Genomic DNA, 22629 nt, shown 5'->3' on the forward strand with positions numbered 1-22629 from the left:
GTTACCTGGTGGGTGTTTCATAAAGCTGTTCGCAAGTAACGAGCGACTTTACAAGCGACTGGTGATCCTTTCTACTTAGGCGCTATATAAAATCCACACCAATGAAAATTTGGTGCGCATAATTTACCTCAGGAAAGGAACACCAGTTCTTCATGTAGTCACTCGTAACTTAGAGCTGCTTCGTGAACCCCCCCCCCCCCCCCCCGCCCAGGTCGAAGAGCTGTATAGTACATACCTTCATGGTCTTGTAAGGATCAGTCATGATACAGATAATGCCCCGAGGTAAATAATTGAGATTTGATTGAACAAAGCTGTCATTCCAGTTTCTTACCAAAATATACACACCTGAAAAGAGTACAAATCATCTTGAACAATCTACAGGTTTTTTTTCTGAAAACCATTTCTTAACTGCTTGCAGATGTAATAATGTTGTTGTAAAATGTAGGGCATAACAAATATTAAAAAGGGGAAGTTCACCCTGATGAAAAGTTGGTTTTATTAAAATCACAGAGTTATGATTTTTGTAAGGTTTTTGATTTTTGACGTCATATGCGAGCAGTTCCCTCATATATTATGTAATGTAAATATCATGAATTCCAATAATTCATTGGAACATGGTGAATTAGATATTTTCTGACGGAAGGGGCCAAGGAGGTAAGAAATGATGTCTTTGATGATGTCCCCTTCACAAATAAAATCACTATCAATTTTCTGGGAAAATTGTATTAAAAAAATTTATATCATATATGGAGGAGCTGCTCGTTTTAGATGTATGACTTCACAAAACCAAAATGGAAAAGAAAAACTCTCTTAATCTTTGATGGCTTTTCATCAAACCTTCACCAATGTTTTTCTCTGTTTTCCTACTTTTAAAAGTTTGATGAAATTTCCTGAGAATCTACTATGCCAAGTAGGATGTGAAAGATTGTGCGTAATGTTGTCTTTTGTAAAATTATGAAGCTACTAAGGTCCGTGATAAAATGCAGTCTGTAATTGTCGGTCTATTCCTCAGACTTATGTGAAGCTGCCTGATAGATCTCGACCCCCCCCCCCCCCGGCAAAAAATAATATTTTAGTTTTGGGGGCCTTTTTTTTACAACCAACTGCCTAAACCTGCATCATTGAATAACATTGTGGTGAATGGGGATTTTCCATGGCTCTTTAAAAAAATTTCCAGTTTTTTAATATTTTTTTACAAGCATTTTGGGGGTGAAATTGCCCCGAGCCCCTGTGTAAGTTTTTCCCTGCTTGCCCCCATTTATAAGACTTTGTGTAGAAGTTTGTCACCAGACAATACTCGGGAGAAGAAAAATCTTTGATTATATTGATTAAACACGAGGTCTTTGGGGTCAGGACCAACACTGAGATATCAAAAATCCTCTGGCATCATTGATGACATCACTGATATAATGTCACTGGTTTTGTTTTTGGGTGAGGAAATCTTGACATTTTGGTTTATTAAACACTGATTGGCATTGTTTAAATGCCTATCTGGTTTTACTGTAGCTTAAAGCCATACCGGTGTTGTTTCAACACCTCTGGTGTTTTCCTATATAGATTCGAAGCTGGTGTTAAATTAACACGGTGTTTTTGCAGTGTAAATATCCTGCAAAAAGGTCTAAATAGATGAGCTTCAATGCTCTTTACCTCGTGACATGACGTTTGCTCCGGACTTTATTTCGTCATAAGATATAGGTTTTAGGGTTGCAATATGGTTTTATGTTAGGTTTAGGTTAGATTATAGTGTTAAATCCAAGGGTGAAGTTGGCCATTTCAGTAGTGTGTGGAATTTGCAGCAGAGCAATTGTCGCCGGAGCAAATGTCATGGAACCCTTTACCTCCTGCACAGTTTGGAAGACATTTTTAAACCCAACTTTCCATCATCGCCGCCTTTCTTTGATGATAGGAGAGAGAAATTCTTCAAAATATTTGATACCAGTTCCCTTAAGACTCCCAGTGTAGTGGATGATGAGTGAATGCATTGTTTTTGTAATTTGCTCCATCTTCTGTTGACCTGTTCAAGCGCGCTTGAAAGACATTCTTTTTTCCTCTAATACAGTATGGAGACTACTGATCCTATAGGCCTTTAAAGAAAACACATACGTAGGCGTGTGTTCTGAAGTCCAATTTAATAATAGGTCATGTTGTAACGTGACTGCTAAAATTATGGGATGTGAAAATGCCAGTTTTGTTTACATTACATTAATATTTTTTTCTGAAAGTTTGTATGTAATTTATGTTTAAAACTTGATCTAAATCTTTTGTCATACAAGTAGAAATTGTACACAACAAAAATGAATTCTGTTTTAACAAAGGTAAATTCTGTGTACTTTCTTATAAAAAATATTAAAACCAGAATAGATTTTCCATTTTGATTAATACTGGTAAACGGAAATCACTGTCCCTATATTGTGTGTTTCGAATGTTTACTCTTGAGTTCAATCCGCATACATGACATTATTGGTGAGGAAGCGTAATTCATTTATCTTTCTGAGACAGTTATGAATGACTTGAGAACCAACCTTCTGTTATTAAAGGACAAGTCCACCCCAACAATAAGTTGATTTGAATAAAAAGAGAAAAATCCAACAAGAATAACACTGAAAATTTCATCAAATTCGGATGTAAAATAAGAAAGTTATGGCATTTTAAAGTTTCGCTTAATTTCACAGAACAGTTATATGCACATCCTGGCTGGTATGCAAATGAGGAGACTATGACGTCATCCACTCACTATTTCTTTTGTATTTTATTATATGAAATATGAAATATTCTAATTTTCTCCTCATTGTCAAGTGATACAACGATTAATTCCTCCCTGAACATGTGGAATTAGCATTGTCTAATACTATATGGTTCAGTCATGTTGCTCCTCGTTGTCTAATCTATAAAATATGAAATATTGTATAATTCAAACAATAAAAAGCAAAAGAAATAGTGAGTGATGGACATCATCGACTGACTCACCTAGTTGTGCATATGACTGTTTTGTGAAAAATAAGCAAAACTTTAAAATGTCATAACTTTCTTATTTTACATCCGATTTTGATGAAATTTTCAGCACTATGCTAGTTTGATTTTTCTCCATTTATTCATGTCAGCATTTTCCTGGGGTGGACTTGACCTTTATTAAGTATTAATGAATATTTGTGTCACAGATGACTAGCCCCGGTTAAAATACAACTTTCGACCAGGGTTAACATTAAACCCTAATTCAGAATACGGACCATGCAGTGTAATTGTCAAGATGAAAAAAAATGATGCCGGTTGCTTTAATAATACTTGCCTCTGAAAAAGTGTTTAAATTATGTGGTGGCAAAAATGCAGGTGGTGCGTGCGATAATTGAGTGAGAAAGAGGGGAAGATGTGTGCTAATTATAACCTGCGTACATGTATATAGGTCCATCGTGGAATATTGCTCCAGGCATGTGATGTCTGGAGCTAGTTTTCGATAAAATTAAAAAATAAAAAATCTTCATACTGTCTGTCTCTCACTATGTGTCTATTCTTCATGGCAGATGAATTTATTGTTTTGAAATGTTAGGGATTATAAAAATTGGAAACAGTCATACTGTATGTATATTTTTTTGTACATATGTATAAATCCAATGATCAAATCGTCCATGTTTATATATATATATATATATATATATACAAGCTTCTCATCCAATACATAGTGTAATTTTCCCACTTTTGCCTACTTACCTGCTTTTTGTGTTTAAAATGTACTCATTTATTAGAAGATATCTTTTCATGATTTGGTTATGGAATACACAATTGGTGTAGAGGGCTTGATTTGATATGAACATGATGAATGAATGCATACATCTCCTGGGTGAGGAGCGGCAAAGTGAAGAGATACAAACTCCTGCTCCTTGACCAAAGAGGGTTGAGCTGGCATTCCGGCTTGGACTCAAAACTCTGTCTGGCCTTAAAGGAGAATGAAACCCTTGAAACCAGCTGAATCCATATCAAAAAGAAAAATCAAAGAAACATATTGTTGAAAGTTTGAGGAAGATTGAATGAATAATAAGAAAGTTATGAGCATTTGAATATTGAGATCACTAGTGCCATGTAGATCCTCCCATCGGCAATGCGACCAAGATCTGTGATATCACACACGTACAACTCCCTCATTACTTTAGTACTTATTTCACGTATATTCTCACTTTTATAGAGTCTATCACAAGGTGAGGTGTTCTTTTTATGAGATGACAAGTACAGAGGTTTCACAACATTATATCATTGATGAATCGTTTGTCATATGATTAGAATGAGCAAAAAGATATGTTTTGGGGTATATTTTCAGTGTCCAAATGGGAGAGTTGTACGTGTGTGACATCACAGATCTTGGTCGCATTGCCGATGGGAGGATCTCCATAGCATTAGTGATCTCGACATTCAAATGCTCATAACTCTTTTATTGCTAGTCCTATTTTACTCAAAGTTTTGTTGATCTTATTCTTTGATTTTTCTGCTTTCACAAAAGCTAACTTGCTCCAAGAGTTTCATTCTCCTTTAAGAATAATAATCCATTTATGTACCTGATTGCACCTTTATATTGCTGCAGATCAGTCTTATTCTTCAAATGTGAACAGATTTGCATTGTAGCAAAGTGTGAACAGCTCCCTATCTGATCAACCTACTTGATAAGGGTATTATTTTGAGAGGCAATGAATAGAGAGCGATGCCAGAAATAGCTACTAGCGTCTTTCAACTTCGCAGTAATTTACTGTGTCATCACATCGTTTCTCCCAAGCCCCTAGCCTAGAAATAGAAACATGTTGATGTTATTTAGCAAATTAGAGGTAGAAGTTACACACAGGTCCTGAAAGGGATTTGAAAATTGTTATTTGTAAACCACCCCGGCATACTTTGAGATATACCGGTAATATTAATATTTCCTTATCAACAGTTTCGTATGATTTTACTTTTCTTCATTCAATTCAGTTTATTTACACTCATATTTCTGACTTCTGTAAATTAAGTTTTATTGCATACATCCAAAACTTATTTTGATATAGGCACTCATTAGTATAATATTCTTTGAGGACATCTTTGCTACAAAGCAAAAATAAAAATGTAGCAAAAATGAACCCTGAAGTAAAGCAGACAGTTTGTCAGCCGCATGACATTTTGAGTTTAACTTTATCTGCATTTTTGCAGTAACTTTTTAGTGTAACGATATGCGATTTTGCCGCATTTCTTTTAATTGTAACGACTACTCACATTTTCTTTTTATTCAATTCAATGATTTATACATGTATGTTTTTATGGATCATTTCAAATTAAAGATGAAAAGAATTCAGAAATGCTAAATTGTAAATCATCTGAAAATAATAAAATTTATTCATTATCCTTGTGTATTTTTTCTTTTTTAAAACAGTTGACCGCCCATTTCGAGGAGCAAGATCCGAACCGAGCGCAAGTGGTCAGCAACCACCTCTTGGGGGATGGCACCAGCACCTGCGCCAGCTCGGTAGGCACCGCCAGCCCCATCAACTTCTCCGATATGAACCACATCAACAACAGCAACAACAAGATCCACCACATGCACCACAGCCACCACCACAACAACCTTCACATGAACGGTACACTGGAAGAGGACAATGAGATGGATGTCGTGGTGACTGGGGAGGAATCAGGTAATGATTTGACCTTTGACCCTCGTCTTTTTAATCTTATAGAGATGCCTAGTCTGCTGGGCAAACCCTTCGCTCGAGTGAAGGGTCTGAGTGCGCAGCCTATAATGCCTTGTGTACTGAAGGCCCTCTCGCTCAGGTTATGTGCTAGTCTTTGCTTGGACACCCACTTGTTGAACCAAGTTTTACTCAGGGTCTGAGCATGCAGACTAAGAGGTGCCAACCAATCCTGGGGGGGGGGGGGTTGCTGTTTTATGAATAAGTCATTCCTTATTTTGCATCTTTGCTCTCTTTGCTATGAATACATTGTTCCCTTTATTTGCATAAAATGTTCCTTTTTGGGCATAATTGTTTCTCTTTTGCTATGAAAGAGGCAATATGTTTTTTTTTTACATTCTGATCATTGAGTATATCCATAGCTATTGCATGACGTGGTTTCAATAGACGGAGCCGCAGTGCCTATGCTCAGTTCGGGGCCTGCAAGATCCTTGACAGTGACCAGATGTATAGATTGCTCTGACCCCGTACCACATCTTGTTGATGTAGCATACGAGAGCTACCGACTGGTGATTGTTTCAATGAAGGAAATTGAAAAAAAAACACCCTTCCTTTTGTAAAAAAGAATACTCATTTTCCTTCTATGAACACTTTTTTTTTGTAAAGAAGGTTGCCATCTCTCTTCATACTGAGGTCTACTCTCATAGCACCCATAGCTGACACTAGTCTGCAGGCACAGACCCTGATTGAAACTTTGATCAACAAGTGTGTCTCCATGCAAAGACTAGCACATACAAAACTTGCTGTTTCGAGAGGGCCGTCACATACCTGCCAACCATTCCGATTTTGGCGGAATTATACCGATTTTTTAACCTCCATTCCGAATTCCGAATTTTAAAACCAAAATTCCGATTTTGGGGTTAATCAATATAGTGTTGAAATTATTGAAACGGCTGTATGATGCGACTAACGCATGCACGGCTGTAAGAAGCGACTAACACATAAACGACTGGAGCGCACGGCTACGCAAATGCGCTTGCTACACAGAGAGCGACTTTAAACGGCGCGCAAACACTGCGAAGTGCGCAGTTCCATTGCAAATGCATGTGAAAATAACGAGCGTACACGCAACGGCCGCACTTATGGCGCTATATTATATTAGCGTTGATTTCCGGGAAAAAATGGCGGCTGACATCGGCTTGCGAAAGTGCCAGTTTTTAGTGAGGACATGTTTTCACAATCCACGAACATCGCAAAAACCGTGAAAAATTCACCTTTTTAGACCCCTTGTTTCCTAACTACGATGTTCAGAATTACCGATGGGGATATTTTTGACTCGAAATATGGTGATTTAGGTAAGAAAATATCACCTTTTGTTTGAGGTTTTGCCCATGTCGCCGGATAATTTTGTGGTGTGGGAGTGAGTTAGTGAATGTGTAGTGAATTATGTCTAGAGTGTGTTGGTGATTTCAGTGGCATATTGCTGAGCTTCTGCTGCCGATCGAACGGCTGCGCTGCACACCCGGTACCGTACCCACCTACCTCCGGCCCGCGCCGCCCGGCCGTCCGCGCACTGACAAAGTTGCTCTAAGTTAGATCTATCCCTACGCAATTTTAACATTGATCTGTACTTTATTTTCGAATAATTGTCAAATTTTTGAGGAAGAAAGGAGATTATCAACTTTAGATCTCAAGCTGAGCTGACCGCCAAATCTTTACTTGCTTCGCTTGCCTAAACTCCCAGCGCCCGCCGAGTTGCTGAGCCTCAGCCTCATCGGCGCACCTCAAGTGCAGTGTGGGTGCGGGTTGGGCGAATGCAGCCGTTAGTTTCGGCTCCGTTTTTGTCATGGCTGAAAATTTGCTAACTAATTTATACCAACAAGCACTTATACAATTTAGGTTTTGTCCTCAGTCAGTTACTCCTGTGTGTTGAAATAACATGAATATGATTGTCAATGTTTGGCTTATTTTCTCTTGATGCATGATATTGATAATGATAGGCTGGATAAAATTAAATGTTTGATTTTTGGCATGTCAGTTTTTAATACAGTAAGTTAGGCTTAACCTAGATCTAAATTCATCATAAAAATGTGCCTTGGCCCAAAATTCAATTGAATTCTTTAATTTTTTCAAATTAAAAAGAGAATCTGTGGAGATGAAGACTTGCAGCAATCTCACTTTCCACAATAGAGGGCGTTTCAAAAACATACTCAAAATTAAAGCTTTTGAGAGCTCTGGTGAACAAGAAAAATTATTCCTAAGGCTAAATCTATATCAGTCAGTCCGCAAGCCCCTGTGTTAATGAGCAAATGAGCAAGATTTATCCAAGTCCTCTCGTGGCTGAATTCATGTCCCTGCAAAATCTCGTGAATTGTGAGACTTTCTATCTCAAAGAATTTAACCACTTTCTCCTTGAGTAATATTGATTATTTTTGTACCATGGGCAAGAGTAAATGTTACCTTTTTATATTGGTCATTTCTTTTGAATGAAATATTTTGATAAATAAGTGAATTTTTTACCTGAAAAGATGCATCAAACAGAATTTTCTTCCTCTGTTTTCACTTGCAAATTGTGCAACATTTTGTGTTTTAGGCACCAACATTATTTATATCATCAGAAAGCTCAAACTCTATACTTTCTTACAATGTCACTCTTGATATGTGGCATCTTTTAGATGGGTCAGCAGCCAGTTATTTCCATCAAGATGTAAGACGAGATTTCTGAAATTTCTGAGTAACATAAAATCCAGAGTTCTGATTGGCTGAATACTGTTTTCAAAACAAACAGGCGCGGGTAATTTGAAGAGATTACCACATGGTGAGTGTGACCTTGTAGAGGCCCAGTGTGGGGAACATTGGAATTTGCGTGGGTGTGTGGTCTATGACCAATCAGAGCGCAGTATTCTTGTTTTTGAGCTGCAAAATGTACTTGGCCTATGAAAAGCTGGCTGCTGACCCATCTAAAACACATCTTCTTATAAAAATTATATCATATTAAAGCTTAGATCTTCAGCTTTATCATGATTTAAAAATCATTTGTGCCTAAACAGAAATTAAGTGTGAAAACAACAACTTTTGTTGCATGAAAAAAAATATTTTGTTTCATGTTTTAGATCAAAAGTTTTTCCTATATTACAACATTCTTTTAAAAATCCAAACATATGACCTAAAAGAATGATTCTTCTTCTTTACAAAGATACCAAAAACATGAAATTTGGTCAATATTTAGAGCAGCAATGGCCGAATAAAAAGAGGTGTTTTGGTTCGCACCAAGCTCATTAACTATGCAAAAACCCTCTTGTCATGAATATCACTTGGATAAAAGAAGCTACTTTTTCAGGGCTTGCGGACTGACTGATATAGCTTGAAATGAAAAAAAATCACACCTCAATGAAACTAGGTGGTTTTTTTTTGTCACAAAAGTGATATTTAAAGACTTTTTTTCATTTTTAATTGCCAAATGATATTAAATTATATAAATGTAGGCTCTACAGGTAGGTCATCCTCTGGTGTGGTAATGAGGGTAAATTTGCTTTAAAAAGTGTAGGGAAATGCTTTTTTTTACATGCTGAAAATGCAAAGAGTCCCTACCGTTGGAGCGGGCCGGACACCCGCTCGGCGCCTTCGTAGTTTTTATACTGATTTTTTATTGTCAAAGGTTGGCAGGTATGCCGTCAGTACACAAGGCATGATGAGTAGGCTGCACATTTAGACCCTTAACACACGTGAAGGGTTTGCACAGCAGACTAAGCTGACACAGTGGTTAGTATAAATACACCATACCAGAGCTGATTTTTGCTGTGATTTTTTTTTCAAAATTGTTTTCCAACGGCTGCTAGTGCACTGCAGGTATGTGCTGATGCTGTCTTTTAAAGCTTGTAAAATGGACATTATTAAAGCAAACCCCCAGAACACATGATTATCAGAGCTCTACATGTATTTGTTCTTGCTATTTTCAATGAAAGTGGGTGCAACCATGTGATTCTCATTTTGCGATTTCATCTGTAAATTTTTCTTTCTCATGTCAGGTCCGATTATGGAAGCAAAGGTAAGGATGTATTAAAGCCAGGTAGATTTGACAGGCATTACCTGGGCTTTCACTACCTTTCACAGGAGATCGTGCAGCTATACAATGCCTATTCAGACGAGAGGAAATTGTACAAAATGGGAATCAAGAACGTTTTCAGAAACACATTGAAATGAGGCATACATGTACATGTATGTGTTTAGACTGGGTAGTAACAAATGGAGGATCATGCACATAACACGAGCCTGTTCAGACCAGAGGAAATGTATAAAAAAAATTGAATTAAGAATGTATAAAAGAAACATACTATTATGTGGATCAAATGGCTCAGCTAGCGAAGATGATTCCCTCCAAATAAATTTTTTCATATTATTTATGAAGCTGAGGCTGGAAATCAATCTTCTTTATTTGGAACTATACCTTGCACATGATTTTTTTTTTGCAATTTAAATCAAAATGGTCAACATTTAGTGACTGGTTTCTAACAAGATTCTTGAAAACTAAAGAAATTTTTGTCGGGTAAATGGAGCAAAAAGTTCAGTCACGTGTTTCAGTATACAGGTAAAGCTTCAACCTGTGAAGGTGATCTTCTCTATCTTCCATATGGTATTCATTATTTTCATTGTTAAAAGGAAACACAGTCGTTAAATGCACAGGTACATGTATCGGAAATATGCAGAATTAGAGAGATTGCAGAAAAAAAAAGAAAACAATACCCCTTTATGCCTATTATACCCCTTTCATAAACCCATCCTCCAATTAGCCGCCTAAGAGTAATGCGGATAATTCAATAAAAATTGCGTTCACAAACTCCGAAAATAATCCCCACTATTTTACGAGCGCCCGTCCTGAAAAAGGCGGATAATCGTCATGACAACTGCACATGCCCCCTCCGATGCGGTTGTGTTGGAAAAGGGTGACCTTGTGACCATGGCAATTATCCGCATTATTTGGAAATGCGTTCATAAAGTCAAAATCTGGTCCCGATGCCGCTATTATGCGGATAATTGCAGCATCAAAATAATGCGGATAACTCTGGTCTTCCTCCGATTTTACGACCAAATTATGCTGCTATTAGCCGCATAATTGGGTTTATGAAAGGGGTATTATATAGACAGTCACAGAATGCATGTGCAATCAGAAAGCAAATATTATATTTGCATAGACACTTTTTTCATTTTATTCCCACCATTTTCTTAGTTGTAATTTTAGAGCAATATTTTCTTGTGTAAAACTATGAATTGTTGAAGAGGTAATTTTTGCAAAAGAATTAAATAATGATAATACCAGTAATAGCTGGATTTATATAGCACTTTTTGCCTGAGGATACAAAGAGCTTGCTGTCTTTACCCCGGCTTTAGCTCGAGCTACCATCACCGGCGCTCAGTGCAATGAAGGAATCAATCCTACTGGATACTCACCTCACCTGGGTCGAGTGCAGCACAATGTGGGTAAATTTCTTGCGGAAGTAAACACACCATGGCTAGGATTCGAACCCACGACCCTCTTTTTGAAAGGCGAGAGTCAGAACTACTAGACGACAATGTGCCCACAAGTAGAACCACAACTTGAAAATAAAATGAAATCACCAAATGTTATAGCATTTTCGAGTACCTCCGTACCAGCAAAAAAAAATTACACAGGGGCTGGGGGTGTTTTTGCCCCCTTAAATGCTCAAAGAACCCTGGAAAATTAAAAGAGCCCCCGAAATTCCCCAATTTATTCACTGTAATGTTAAAGCTTATCCGATGTTGAAAATTTATGGCAATCGATTGTGAAAATAACCCCCCAAAACAACAATTTTTTTTTGCCTGCGTCAAGTCTTGGATGACTTATGATTGAGCTACACAAAGGCCTAGATGTATTACTGTATTTCTTGGAGGACAAGTATTTGAATTTTCATTTTTATGCACAATAGCCCAGCATGCGATCATTTGATAGGTTCATGTTACCCTTGAAATGAACCACCCGCTAGGATGAGCTATTTATATCTAATCATATATCATTCTAGATATGAGCACGGAGTTAATATAACTCCATGTAGTTTGTGGGTATTGATTCATGCACATGTAGCAGCGTAGTAAATACGTGAGGGCGATGGGCAATTTTGCCCTCATGACAGCTCAAATCGCCCCTAAAATTCCCCCAAAATGCATGCTTTTGGGCAACCATTCTTTCTAGAGTCGCCCCCAAAGATCTGTCACAAAAAATATTCAAGATTATTACTAGAAAATCAATATTCTACATGAAACTGTGGCAGAATAATGACACTTGCTTTAACTGCGTAATTACTTGTTGCCCCTAGAAATTAGCCCTTAATATGAAAGAAATAGCCCCCAAAATTCAGCAATCGCCCCAATGTGGATAAAAAAAGATAGCCCCTTAATAATAAAAATTATTTTCTACCCTTATATGTAGACATTAGCCACTTGTTCTGTAATAGGAATCGGCTTTGGCTCTGTTGATTGATAGAATCGATGGATAATTTTGTTTTCCTTTTAATAACTATTTCATACAAAATTCAATTGGTCGTGGTTGCAATACAGAGCATAGGAAATTCATGAGGGTGATTTTCCCTTCATCCTGGCCAAAATGGCCCCCCCATTCACCCAAATTCTCCCAAATTACATGCTTTTGGGTGAAAATCTTTTCTAGAATCACCTAAAGATCTGCCACAATCAATACCTGTTGTAACTGAGATTGATTGAAATGAGTGCATCTCCAAACATCACAAGGAATTGATATTATTATATCATTAAAAAGAAATCATAATTCAATAATTTTTCAAGTCATCTCATTTTTATCCTTCATTCATCCCACCTTCTTTCTTGCATGATTCCAAAGAATCGACCTCATATCCTCTTGTTTATCACAAAGGTTCATCTCTTTCTCTTATCCTCTCTATCTCCTTCCCTCTTTCATTTCTCTTTTTTCCTTCTTCCCTGCTCTCTTTCTTGATACTACTCTTTCAACCCTTAATTTAAAGTTGTACTTAGTCTTCAGTTCTTAGTAATATACTATTGAATCGTGTTTATTTGAACTATAATTGTTGGACTCCTAATATTAATATGTAACCAATTTGAATTTTTATCAATGAATGTAAACTTCATGTAATTCAGCATTTGGGCTATCATACAAGTATGTTGTGCATTTTAATGAATACTATTTTACTGCTACTACTACTACCCGAAAGATGTATTCAATTCTTTATTGATATTTTATGGAAATATCTTATTTTTCTTTATCAATCACAGGTTCTAAATTGGTGGTGAGGAGAGGGAGTGATCCTGTCATAACGAGTATGTTATCCAAATCAGATGTCAACGGTGAGAACACGGTCATGGACAAGAATGCCAATACTTTACCTGCTAAGGTATGTTACTTGATATTTTCTTTTATTAAAGGATGATAACAATATATATATAGCATTTATGAGGCACCGGTTATCTAGTTGCCTATCAGTGACGCTCTCTATACTACCCTGGCTTGAGCTGCTAAAGTTGCTTGGTGCTTTCAAGGATTTAATCCTGCTGGGGACTTTTTCACCTCACCTGGGTTGAGAGCAGCACAATATGGATCAATTTTGTTGCTGAAGAAAATTATGCCATGGCTGGGTTTCGATTTTGTGACCCAAAGGCAAAAACCTTCGGAACACATTGCTCCACATTTGGTAGCAAGCAACAACAACAACAGAAAGAAAGAAAGAAGATGATCCGGGCAAAAAGAGAATGAAGATAAGGGCAAACTAACACTTACGAGGCAAGGTATACATGTTGACCTCTGTAGCTCTCTTAAAATAAAGATGAGGAAAGATATATATCGAGGACATCCAGCTTGCCGAGGAAGTGATAGTATAATGATGTTATAGGCTGAGTCCACCCCCAGGGCTTGTGATAACCCGAGGTGGTGATGGCGATCGTTCTGGGCATCCACCTTAACTGCCCAGTCGCCTTAATACTGACACTGGTTCAACATCGAAAAAAAAATCCATTCCCTCCTGAGGGCAGCTAACAGTGATGGTCCGTCCACCTTAATAGGAAGTTGATTTGAAAAAAAAAAATATAATGCTGAGTTTTTATAACAATGTGGACCGTTTCATAAAGAGTTGCCATGGTAATGGGGGCTCAGTAGCCAATCAAAATTGTAGTTGCGATAATGAAAAAATTACAAAAGTTGTAAATCCTTTATGAAACGGAGGGGAGGGCAGATGTGAAATGAGACAGTTATGACATCATAAGTTTCACTTCATTTCACTAAAATAGTCATAAAAATATGCACAACATTGATGATGATAATTTATGAGAAAGCTGATGATGTCACTCACTCACCATAACCCTCTTTTAAAACAAGGCATTTTTTTCTGATATTACACCATTTCATCATATATAATGGTGTGTTGGCTCAGTTGGTAGAGCTTTTGTCTCATGACTGGGAAGGTCGAGAGTTCAAGCCCCAGCTGTGTCAGACCAAACGACTTGAAAAGATAGGAGTTGCTGCTTCCCTGTTTGGCATTCAGCAATTCAAGGGATAGAGCCTTGTCGATTTGGCGCTGCACAGTGGTCCACAATCAATGAGGCAAAAAGATGTTTCGGAGCATTTCTTTTTTCAGATTTTCATTGAGAACAATATAATATGGATTTTCATTTCATTTTCATGTCTGAAATGCCAAATGCTTCAATTTTAGTCAAATTTATTGTGAGACAGCTCTTGATTGAGTTGTAACATGTTACAATAATAATGATTGCATGTGGTCAAGGTGGGATCAATTTGTCTTTACTGCCTCTGCCATTGGAAGTCTAAAAGAAAGCCATACTATACATGTACAGGGATATATTTGACATTGCACTGTAGTACACAACATGTTTGTACATATATGCAGCTTTTTTGTAGCTGGGACGGGACTTGAGAAATCAATATTATGAATTACAACTAGCAAACAAGCAGCTCAGTTGATTTAAGAACCCCCCAGTGGCTCGAGGGCTTGATAAATTACATTTTAATATCCCTTAATTTGTAAGGCAATTGTGGACGCGGCCTCAATGCCTGATTGTAAATGCAGAGTACGGTGTCAGATGCTAAATGATGCTTCCTGCAGAGTGCCATTCATTCTGAAGGTGCGATTTGAACGATGGCATTTGAATTATGGATTTTTATTCATGCCTTCATCCCTAATTCATTCATTCATTCATTTCCAATCGCAATGATGGAATTATAATTGCAATAAGGAGATGAAACATGTGATGCCTGTATGTGAGTACCCTATTAGTCAAACATGTAGAAAGAGCCTGTAAAGTCAGTCTAGTCAATGTAAAGTGGGGTAGCTTTAATATGATAACCGTCATTTATGTTATAGATATTTAAAGATCTTTGATTGACCATCAATGTATTTTCATGAGTCAATATGTATTGTAGGTCTACATAATTAAATAAAAATGTAATTTGCCTTTTATATAGAAAAGGAAATATTTTGTGATTTTTGATGTTTGAAAGTGTTTGGAAGACTGTTCAAGGTCATTTGCCTGTATTAAAGCTGAAGATACTGAAATGACAGACATGCTTGACTCATTCACAATTTTTTTTCATGCACAAATTTTCAGCTTAATTCATATGTTACATCATTAACACATCCTAATCATTATTATATTATTTAAATCACCCCTACCATTATCATTTAATTCTGAAGACTAAAACTAAAAATTAACTAAAATACACAAAAAGCACAATGTAGTGAAAACCTCTGTCATTGATTTGGTAAAAAATGCTTCCAGTGCACATTTAAATCAATCACTTTGCGTTCATTTGCTCGATTTCAAGTAGACATCTTTTCCCATTGAAGTTGAATTGAACATCTTGGATCCGATTTTTTAGACCTACACTTGATAAATTTTATAGGGCAGTGTGAATTATCATCGACACGATAGCTAAGGCGTTTGAGACCTACCAAGATTCGTGAAATCGAAGCACGTGCATTAGTTTATCCTCACTCCTTTCTCTCCCCTCAGGAATTTAGATAGGCAGGTGGGAGTGAAGCGGGTGACGATATCTGATTAGTCTTCAGACAAGGCACATCCTTTTATTTCTTAAGCTTCTAGAAATTGTGGATTTTACAACTTGTGTGTTTAATCGTGTTGGCCCTTACTACCACATTTGGTTAATTTCAGTTCTGTTTTATCATGTGTTTTTTCAATTTTGTCAAATATAGATTGAGAAAATATAAGTTTATTGCCGATTCTAAAAAGCTAATAATTTTAATCACATTGAAATATGATTACTTCATTAGTAAAAGAAAATTAAAAACTGAAAAATATTGTACCATATCCTTAAGAAAATAATCTGTTTCACAGTAAAAAAGTTTTCCTTTCCTTTTTGTCCCTCATTAAATAGTTTCAATTCGATCACACCAAGAAAGATCTGCTGACAATATCTTTTCACCTTTTCTGCTATTCTAATGAATGCATTGATTGGGGAAAATGAATGTCTTCGTCTCAGCTTGTTGATGGTCAATGAGCGTAAAACCACTGACTAAACAAGCGACATTGAAAGACTATTGTTGGTATTGTAAATTGCAGAATGTTCTGAATTTTTACCACCATGAGATTATCTTTGTGGCAGTAAAAATGTAGACCACTAACGTGTGGCTTCATTGAGCCATTGAACCGCATAGTAATAAATATTTTATTAATGAGCTGCGTAAGGGACATAGACATTCCTATTTTCTTGTTGATTACAGCACTGAAATGATGAATAAAATAAAAATTAGAAATAAATTTGTAGTAACATAAATTCTCACAGGGAAACTAGAAAGGAGAATATTGCAACATTGGATAAGCTTTTAAAGGTAAAGGAGAGTAGTTACAGCACACAATTATTTCACGAGAAAGTCTTTAAAATCAAGGTTAAATGCCACCAAATAATGATTATAGATCATGGAGCTATTAAACACAGATAGCTCCATGGATAGATCTAGATCTGGTAAATTGAAATAAACTTGTCTTTGTGAAATCATGAAATCTTAGCTGAAAACCGATAATTCTGACGATCACTAACACAAAAAGGCATCTGTGGGACAGTGTATTAATATTGTTGGGGAAAAATACCTGACATTTATGGAATCCTGTACTTATTTTGCTAATTTTCTCAGCAATTACCCAATTTTTTCCAGAGCTATGTGGCACATATTTTTACATACAAATACTTTGGTGGTCATTTTATTGGATTCTGTTTGAACTCTTTTTGAGATCTCGTTACCAGAACTGGTATTTATCTTTAACATTGCAGTGAATGGAGATTTTTAGGGGCTCTTTTTTTTTTCCAGGACTCTCATGATGACTATTTTGGTGGCGAAATTGCTGTTATCTTTGAAGGCCCTAAAGCGTAAATACAAATAATACAAAGTTATTGAACACTGTGAAGTTAGGCAAACAAATTCAAACAAATAAGACAAAACCATGAAACAACACATATAGCTTTAGCTCATTGATCAAGGCTATTCACCAAAATAAAAGACTTAAGGGGAGGTATCTGTCTCAGTATTTTTGGAATAAAATTATTTCGAATTGATGCAACAGTGAAAGAAAAATTTTCTTATCCTTATCTGTAAATGAATTTACATTTTAAGATGGTTTCAAATCGCCTCTATCGCAAGAATCCCTGCTAAATTACAAGAATTATTTCTGGCTAATTTTATTCCTGCATTCACACCACTTCAAAATAGTCCAGGATAGGCCCCATAGAAACTTGACCAAACCTTGTTTTTTTGTATATACAATACTTTTTGATGGTTTCTTGTCAATTCGAGGGTGCTGATTACGAATCTGGATGATGCCACTCGTGTAACCTTGAGCATTTTCCGCAAATTGGCAAAATCCAATATGGCCGCCAAAATATGCAAATTACCCACGAAAATCCTAAAATTGTCCGCACATTGGCTATGAATTGCATGAAATCGTGTGGCAGGAGTGAAAAACTATCTGAAAAAATAATTTTTGACAAAATATTTATTTTCCTGATATTCAAAATGGCCGCCATAGGCCATTGTATACTCTATTATGTACAATATGAATAGGGAAAACTAATTTTCACAAAGATTAGTACTAAAGTGCAAAAAATCGCGATGTATGAACGAAGTAACATATGCAAATCATCATTACTAACGAGATATATCATTTATTATGTCATATATGGGGATATTGCTGTATTTTGATATCTAAAATAGCCGCCACTGGCCCAAAAGGGTATGTACAATGGCAATGGCCGGGGCCAAACAAATGACAAGAGTGAGCACTAAAATGCATATTATTAAGATAAATGAGTGGAATGCTGAGTAAAAACATCATTGCCATTAATATGCCATTTATGTGATAAATGGTGTATTTTGACATCCAAAATGGCTGCCAGCCACAGGCCCTATTTATCATGTACAATGCGAATGGACAAACTAATTTTCACAAGAGTGAGAATCATAAAACGCATATAACTGTGATATACGAGTAAAAATATTGTCTTAAACATGATTTCTAACTAAATACATCACATATTGGTCGTGGAGGTAATAACTGCTGTACTTTGAAATCCAAAATGGCTGCCATAGGTCCTAAAAGTATTGTGTACATTGTAACATGTGACATATAACTTTGACAGAATTTGGCTTTGCTTGACTCTAAATATTGCATATAATTGTGAATTGTGAAAGGGTGAAATCTAAAACCATGGTTTCTACAGAAATATATCATATCATGTGTAATTAAGTTGATAAATGCTGCATTTTTAAATTGAAAATTGCCACCATAGGCCCTTATCGTATAATATACAATTTAAGTGGAGATAAACAATGTTCACAAAATGGGCATATGGCAGGCATTTTGAATGTTGAAATACAGTTTTTATCACCTGAATTACATAAGATATGATATATTTTGTTATAAATAATTTTTTCAGACAATATTTCACTCATACATCACCATTTGGCCAAGCAAATCCAAATTCTGTTGAAATAATTTGTTCCCATTCACATTGTGCATAATACCATAAGGGCCTGTAGCGGCCAGTTTGACTTTCCAATAACAGTATTTATCACCTAACTGGCAGAATATCTTAATAGAAATTATGCTTTCAGACAATATTTTACTCATTGATCACTATTACGTGCATTTATGGTGCTCACTCCTGTGAATATTGGTTTCCCACTTTGCATTGTACATGATACTGTTAATGTCTATGGCGGCCATTTTGAAAGTAAAAATACAGTATTTAACACAAACTTGAAACCTGAATGATATATTTCGTTAGAATATACGTTTTTAGACAGTATCCCATTAATTTATCACATATATATGCATTTTAGTGCTCTCTCTTGTGATTTCTTTGCCCCTCTTTCTCATTGTGCATAAAACTCTTTAGGGCCTTTGGCAGCCATTTTGAATATCAAAATAAAACATTCATCACATACATGGCATATTAATAATATATTTCGTTAACAATTATGTTTTTAGTCAGTATTCCACTCGTTTAATCTTAATAATATGCATTTTAGTGATCACTCTTGGGAATTTTTTGGCCCCTTTTGCCATTGTACGCAATACTGTTTGGGCCAGTGGCGGCTATTTTAGATATAAAAATACAGAAATGTTCCCATATATGACATAATAAATTATATATCTCGTTAGTAATGATGATTTGCATATATTACTTCGTTCATACATCGCGATTTTTTGCACTTTAGTGCTAATTTTTGTGAAAATTAGTTTTCCCTATTCATATTGTACATACATGTAATAGAGTATACAAGGGCCTTTGGCGGCCATTTTGAATATCAGGAAAATAAATATTTTGTCAAAAGTTATTTTTTCAGATAGTATTTCACTCCTGCCACACAATTTCATGCATTTCATAGCCAATCTGCGGACAATTTTAGGATTATCATGGGTAATTTGCATATTTTGGCGGCCATATTGGATTTTGCCAATTTGCGGAAAATGCTCAAGGTTACACGAGTGGCATCATTCAGATTCGGAATCAGCACCCTCGAATTGACAAGAAACCATAAAAAAATATTGTATATATAAAAAAACAAGGTTATGCCTCTTCTATCCTGGACTAAAACGTATCCTTCGGGGAGAGTTCTCGAAGTTACATGCATGCGCCCACACTCCATTACTTTCTGGGCTAAGAAACTTCCCATAATTTGCTTTCACACTGCCAAAATTACCTGGTTTTTTCTGATCGGGGTAAATCAGGGCAAATTTTCTGATCAGAAAATACCTGGAACTGACAAACTCTTAGGTTGTCTGAAACCACCTTAAGTGTACTTGCAACTTGAAACAGTGAACAAAAACGGTTACAGTACTTGTAGAAGGCATTTTGCGAGAGCTTACAGCTTGCAATTGCCTGAAGTCAGGAGAGAAATGAGGACATATTGATGCTGCTTGATTAGACTGCTATTGATGAGCATATTAATTGAGGAAGTGAGTATTTTTTAAGTGGATAGGCATGTGCTCATCTGAAGGTCATTGTCGTTAGTAGGCGTCTTGATAGTTTTTGGCTGGTCCTCATGAGCCCTTGTTTACCCAATTTTGAGATTGTCCTTCCTCAGGATAAATACAAAATTAATACAAAAGGCTTCAGTCAATAACAACAAAAAATGAAAGAAAATGCAACATTTTGCACAAATTATAACAAACCTCACTATTAATTATTACCTGGCTTTAGCGTGACTACTGAAATCAGGTGCTAGAGTATTCAAGGAATTATTCCCTCCTACTGGACACCCATTTACTCGGGTGAAGAGTGGCAAGTGCAGATAAACGCCTTGTCATGGGATTCAATAGCAGCAGCAGGATTTGAACCCCAGAAAGTGACCATGGGGTGCAGAGCATTGATAACCAGTTTTGCAGAGTGTGCTGTGGTATATTGTCATGGGTAAATTATCCCAAGCAGAACCTAGAGAGCATCTTTGCCTGACATTTCACCAAATAATGTGCCATTTACATAAAAGTTAAAGTCACTCAGGATCTTCCTAATTGAAAGCTCATCACAAATGATCATGAGTTTATTTCAGTTAGGTTATTTGTAGTTTGGTGGATCAGAAATAGTATGGGATAATTCGAAAAATGTTGCTGTTGTTGAGAAGCTTAGGCTGCAGCTCAACTGTACAGTAGCTCTTGCTCTGTTGAGGGCACAATGGCTCAGCTGGTGAAACTGAGGTCTCGGAATTTAGTGATCCATGTTCAACACCTCGTCAAAGAACAAGTGTTGAATGATAACATATTAATAATTATTTATAGGTCATTCAGAGCAGAGAAAATCTTCTGCCGAACACTGTAGCTATTAGACCGGCAATATGTGACCAATTGCTCTCTGTGGTATTTCCTTCGGAATGAAAGCAAGGTTTAGTTGGAGAGACTATTCATCTTCTCTTCTTTGACTATAGTCTTCATCGGGCTTATAATAGATTAATGAAGTGTCATCATTCCCAATTAAACCTCTCTGGAGATAACTTCCGAAGGTCCCTTGGAGCGTGCTAAGATAACCTTCAGTCAAGACTGTTTCTTTGATTTATGGTTGAACATCTTGGTATTATTGTAGTCATTAATATGGAATATAATGATTAGCCAGATTGGAGTGGAGAATATCTCATTTCCTATCGTCTTAGGTACCAATACTAATTTTATAGGCCTATTATTTTTGAAAGATGAATAATAATAATATTCCGCTTTTATATAGCGCTTAATACATTGGAACGACGTGTCTAAGCGCTTTACAGATATATTATTACCCCGGTCATCGGATTCAATCAGTCATTCCCGTACACAATGTATGCACATCCTCCACTGCCTGGGGAGTATTCTAGTCAGTCGCCGGTGAGGCGCACACAGTACTGGACAAGCTGCAATGACTTTCACATCCTACCGGGTACCCATTTAGCACCTGGGTCGAGAGTGGCAAAGTGTGGATTAACGCCTTGCCAAAGGACGCCAGACCGCGGTGGGATTCGAACACACGACCCTCTGTTTACAAGGCGTGAGTCAGAACCACTAGACCACGGCTCCTCCACAAGGATTGTTGAATTAAGAAGTCAAATGAAAAGACAAGATGTATATCCTACAATGTATGGCATGCACTCATGTGAAATAGTAGAAATCAAGATTGACAAGGAAATTATTCATGAAAGCGAGACTGACACCTTACATTTAAATGATGTGTCAAGGCCAGGGTCTTGTTCTTGACTCGATCTTGAGGTCGGAAGCATTTCATAAAGAGTGTTGTCAGTGATTTTTCACACACAGACGTTATATTTATCATTTGTAATTTCAGTTTTTGATTTGCAATAGGAGCTGAGCTCTCTCTTTAAATGCGGAACGGCGCATTCAGTCTCCTGTGAGTGCATACTACGCTTGATGAGACACAGATCCATACCGTGAGATGTAGTCTATGCACTTAATTGCAACCAAAATCAAATACCTCTAATTGCTTGACCCAAGCATAAATCAGTCACCGATATTATTGATACTGTCAAGAACAGTTAGGGTACAGAGCCTATATCTTTGCAGTCAAATGTCTGAGCTCTTCATGCAGCTTTCGGAGGCACTAGATTTATAGCTTTAAGGGTTTGTGCATGAAAACTACCCAGGAGATAGGTGGTCTCTGCAATTGAACATGACAGTCAAGGGGAGGGTTTTCCAGGATTTCCAGCTGCAATGCAGGGAATGGACCAACCAGTGTACATGTATGTTACCTGTATATTACATTATGATATATTGTGAATTACATTTCTGGTTTATGGAGAGGGGCTGGTTGCTTATAATATGAATACCATTGAGGGAAATTTACTTGAATAGTGAGTAGGTTGATGGGCCAGGGTGATAGTGGTAAAGGTCAAGTTCAAAATGGGATTGTTAAGGGGAGGGGCATGAACTGTAGTGTCAAGGGCTTACATACATGTACCATAAAGGTATATCCATGCAT

The 22629-nt window shown here is 36.7% G+C and overlaps 1 protein-coding gene across 1 annotated transcript in view; it reads left to right on the forward strand.

Annotated features, from left to right (window-relative positions):
- The window catches only part of LOC135156437 (partitioning defective 3 homolog), a 47939-nt gene extending 32587 nt beyond the window's left edge, over nucleotides 1–15352 (forward strand). Inside the window, exons 3-4 of the mRNA XM_064108924.1 lie at nucleotides 5387–5645; nucleotides 12921–15352. Coding sequence (XP_063964994.1) covers nucleotides 5387–5645; nucleotides 12921–13075 — 414 coding nt within the window. The 3' untranslated portion in view covers nucleotides 13076–15352. The remainder of the gene's footprint in view (nucleotides 1–5386; nucleotides 5646–12920) is intronic.
- Nucleotides 15353–22629: the final 7277 nt, after the last annotated feature.

The sequence above is a fragment of the Lytechinus pictus genome, chromosome 13, assembly GCF_037042905.1.
Source record: "Lytechinus pictus isolate F3 Inbred chromosome 13, Lp3.0, whole genome shotgun sequence".
NCBI classification, from domain to species: Eukaryota; Metazoa; Echinodermata; class Echinoidea; order Temnopleuroida; family Toxopneustidae; genus Lytechinus; species Lytechinus pictus.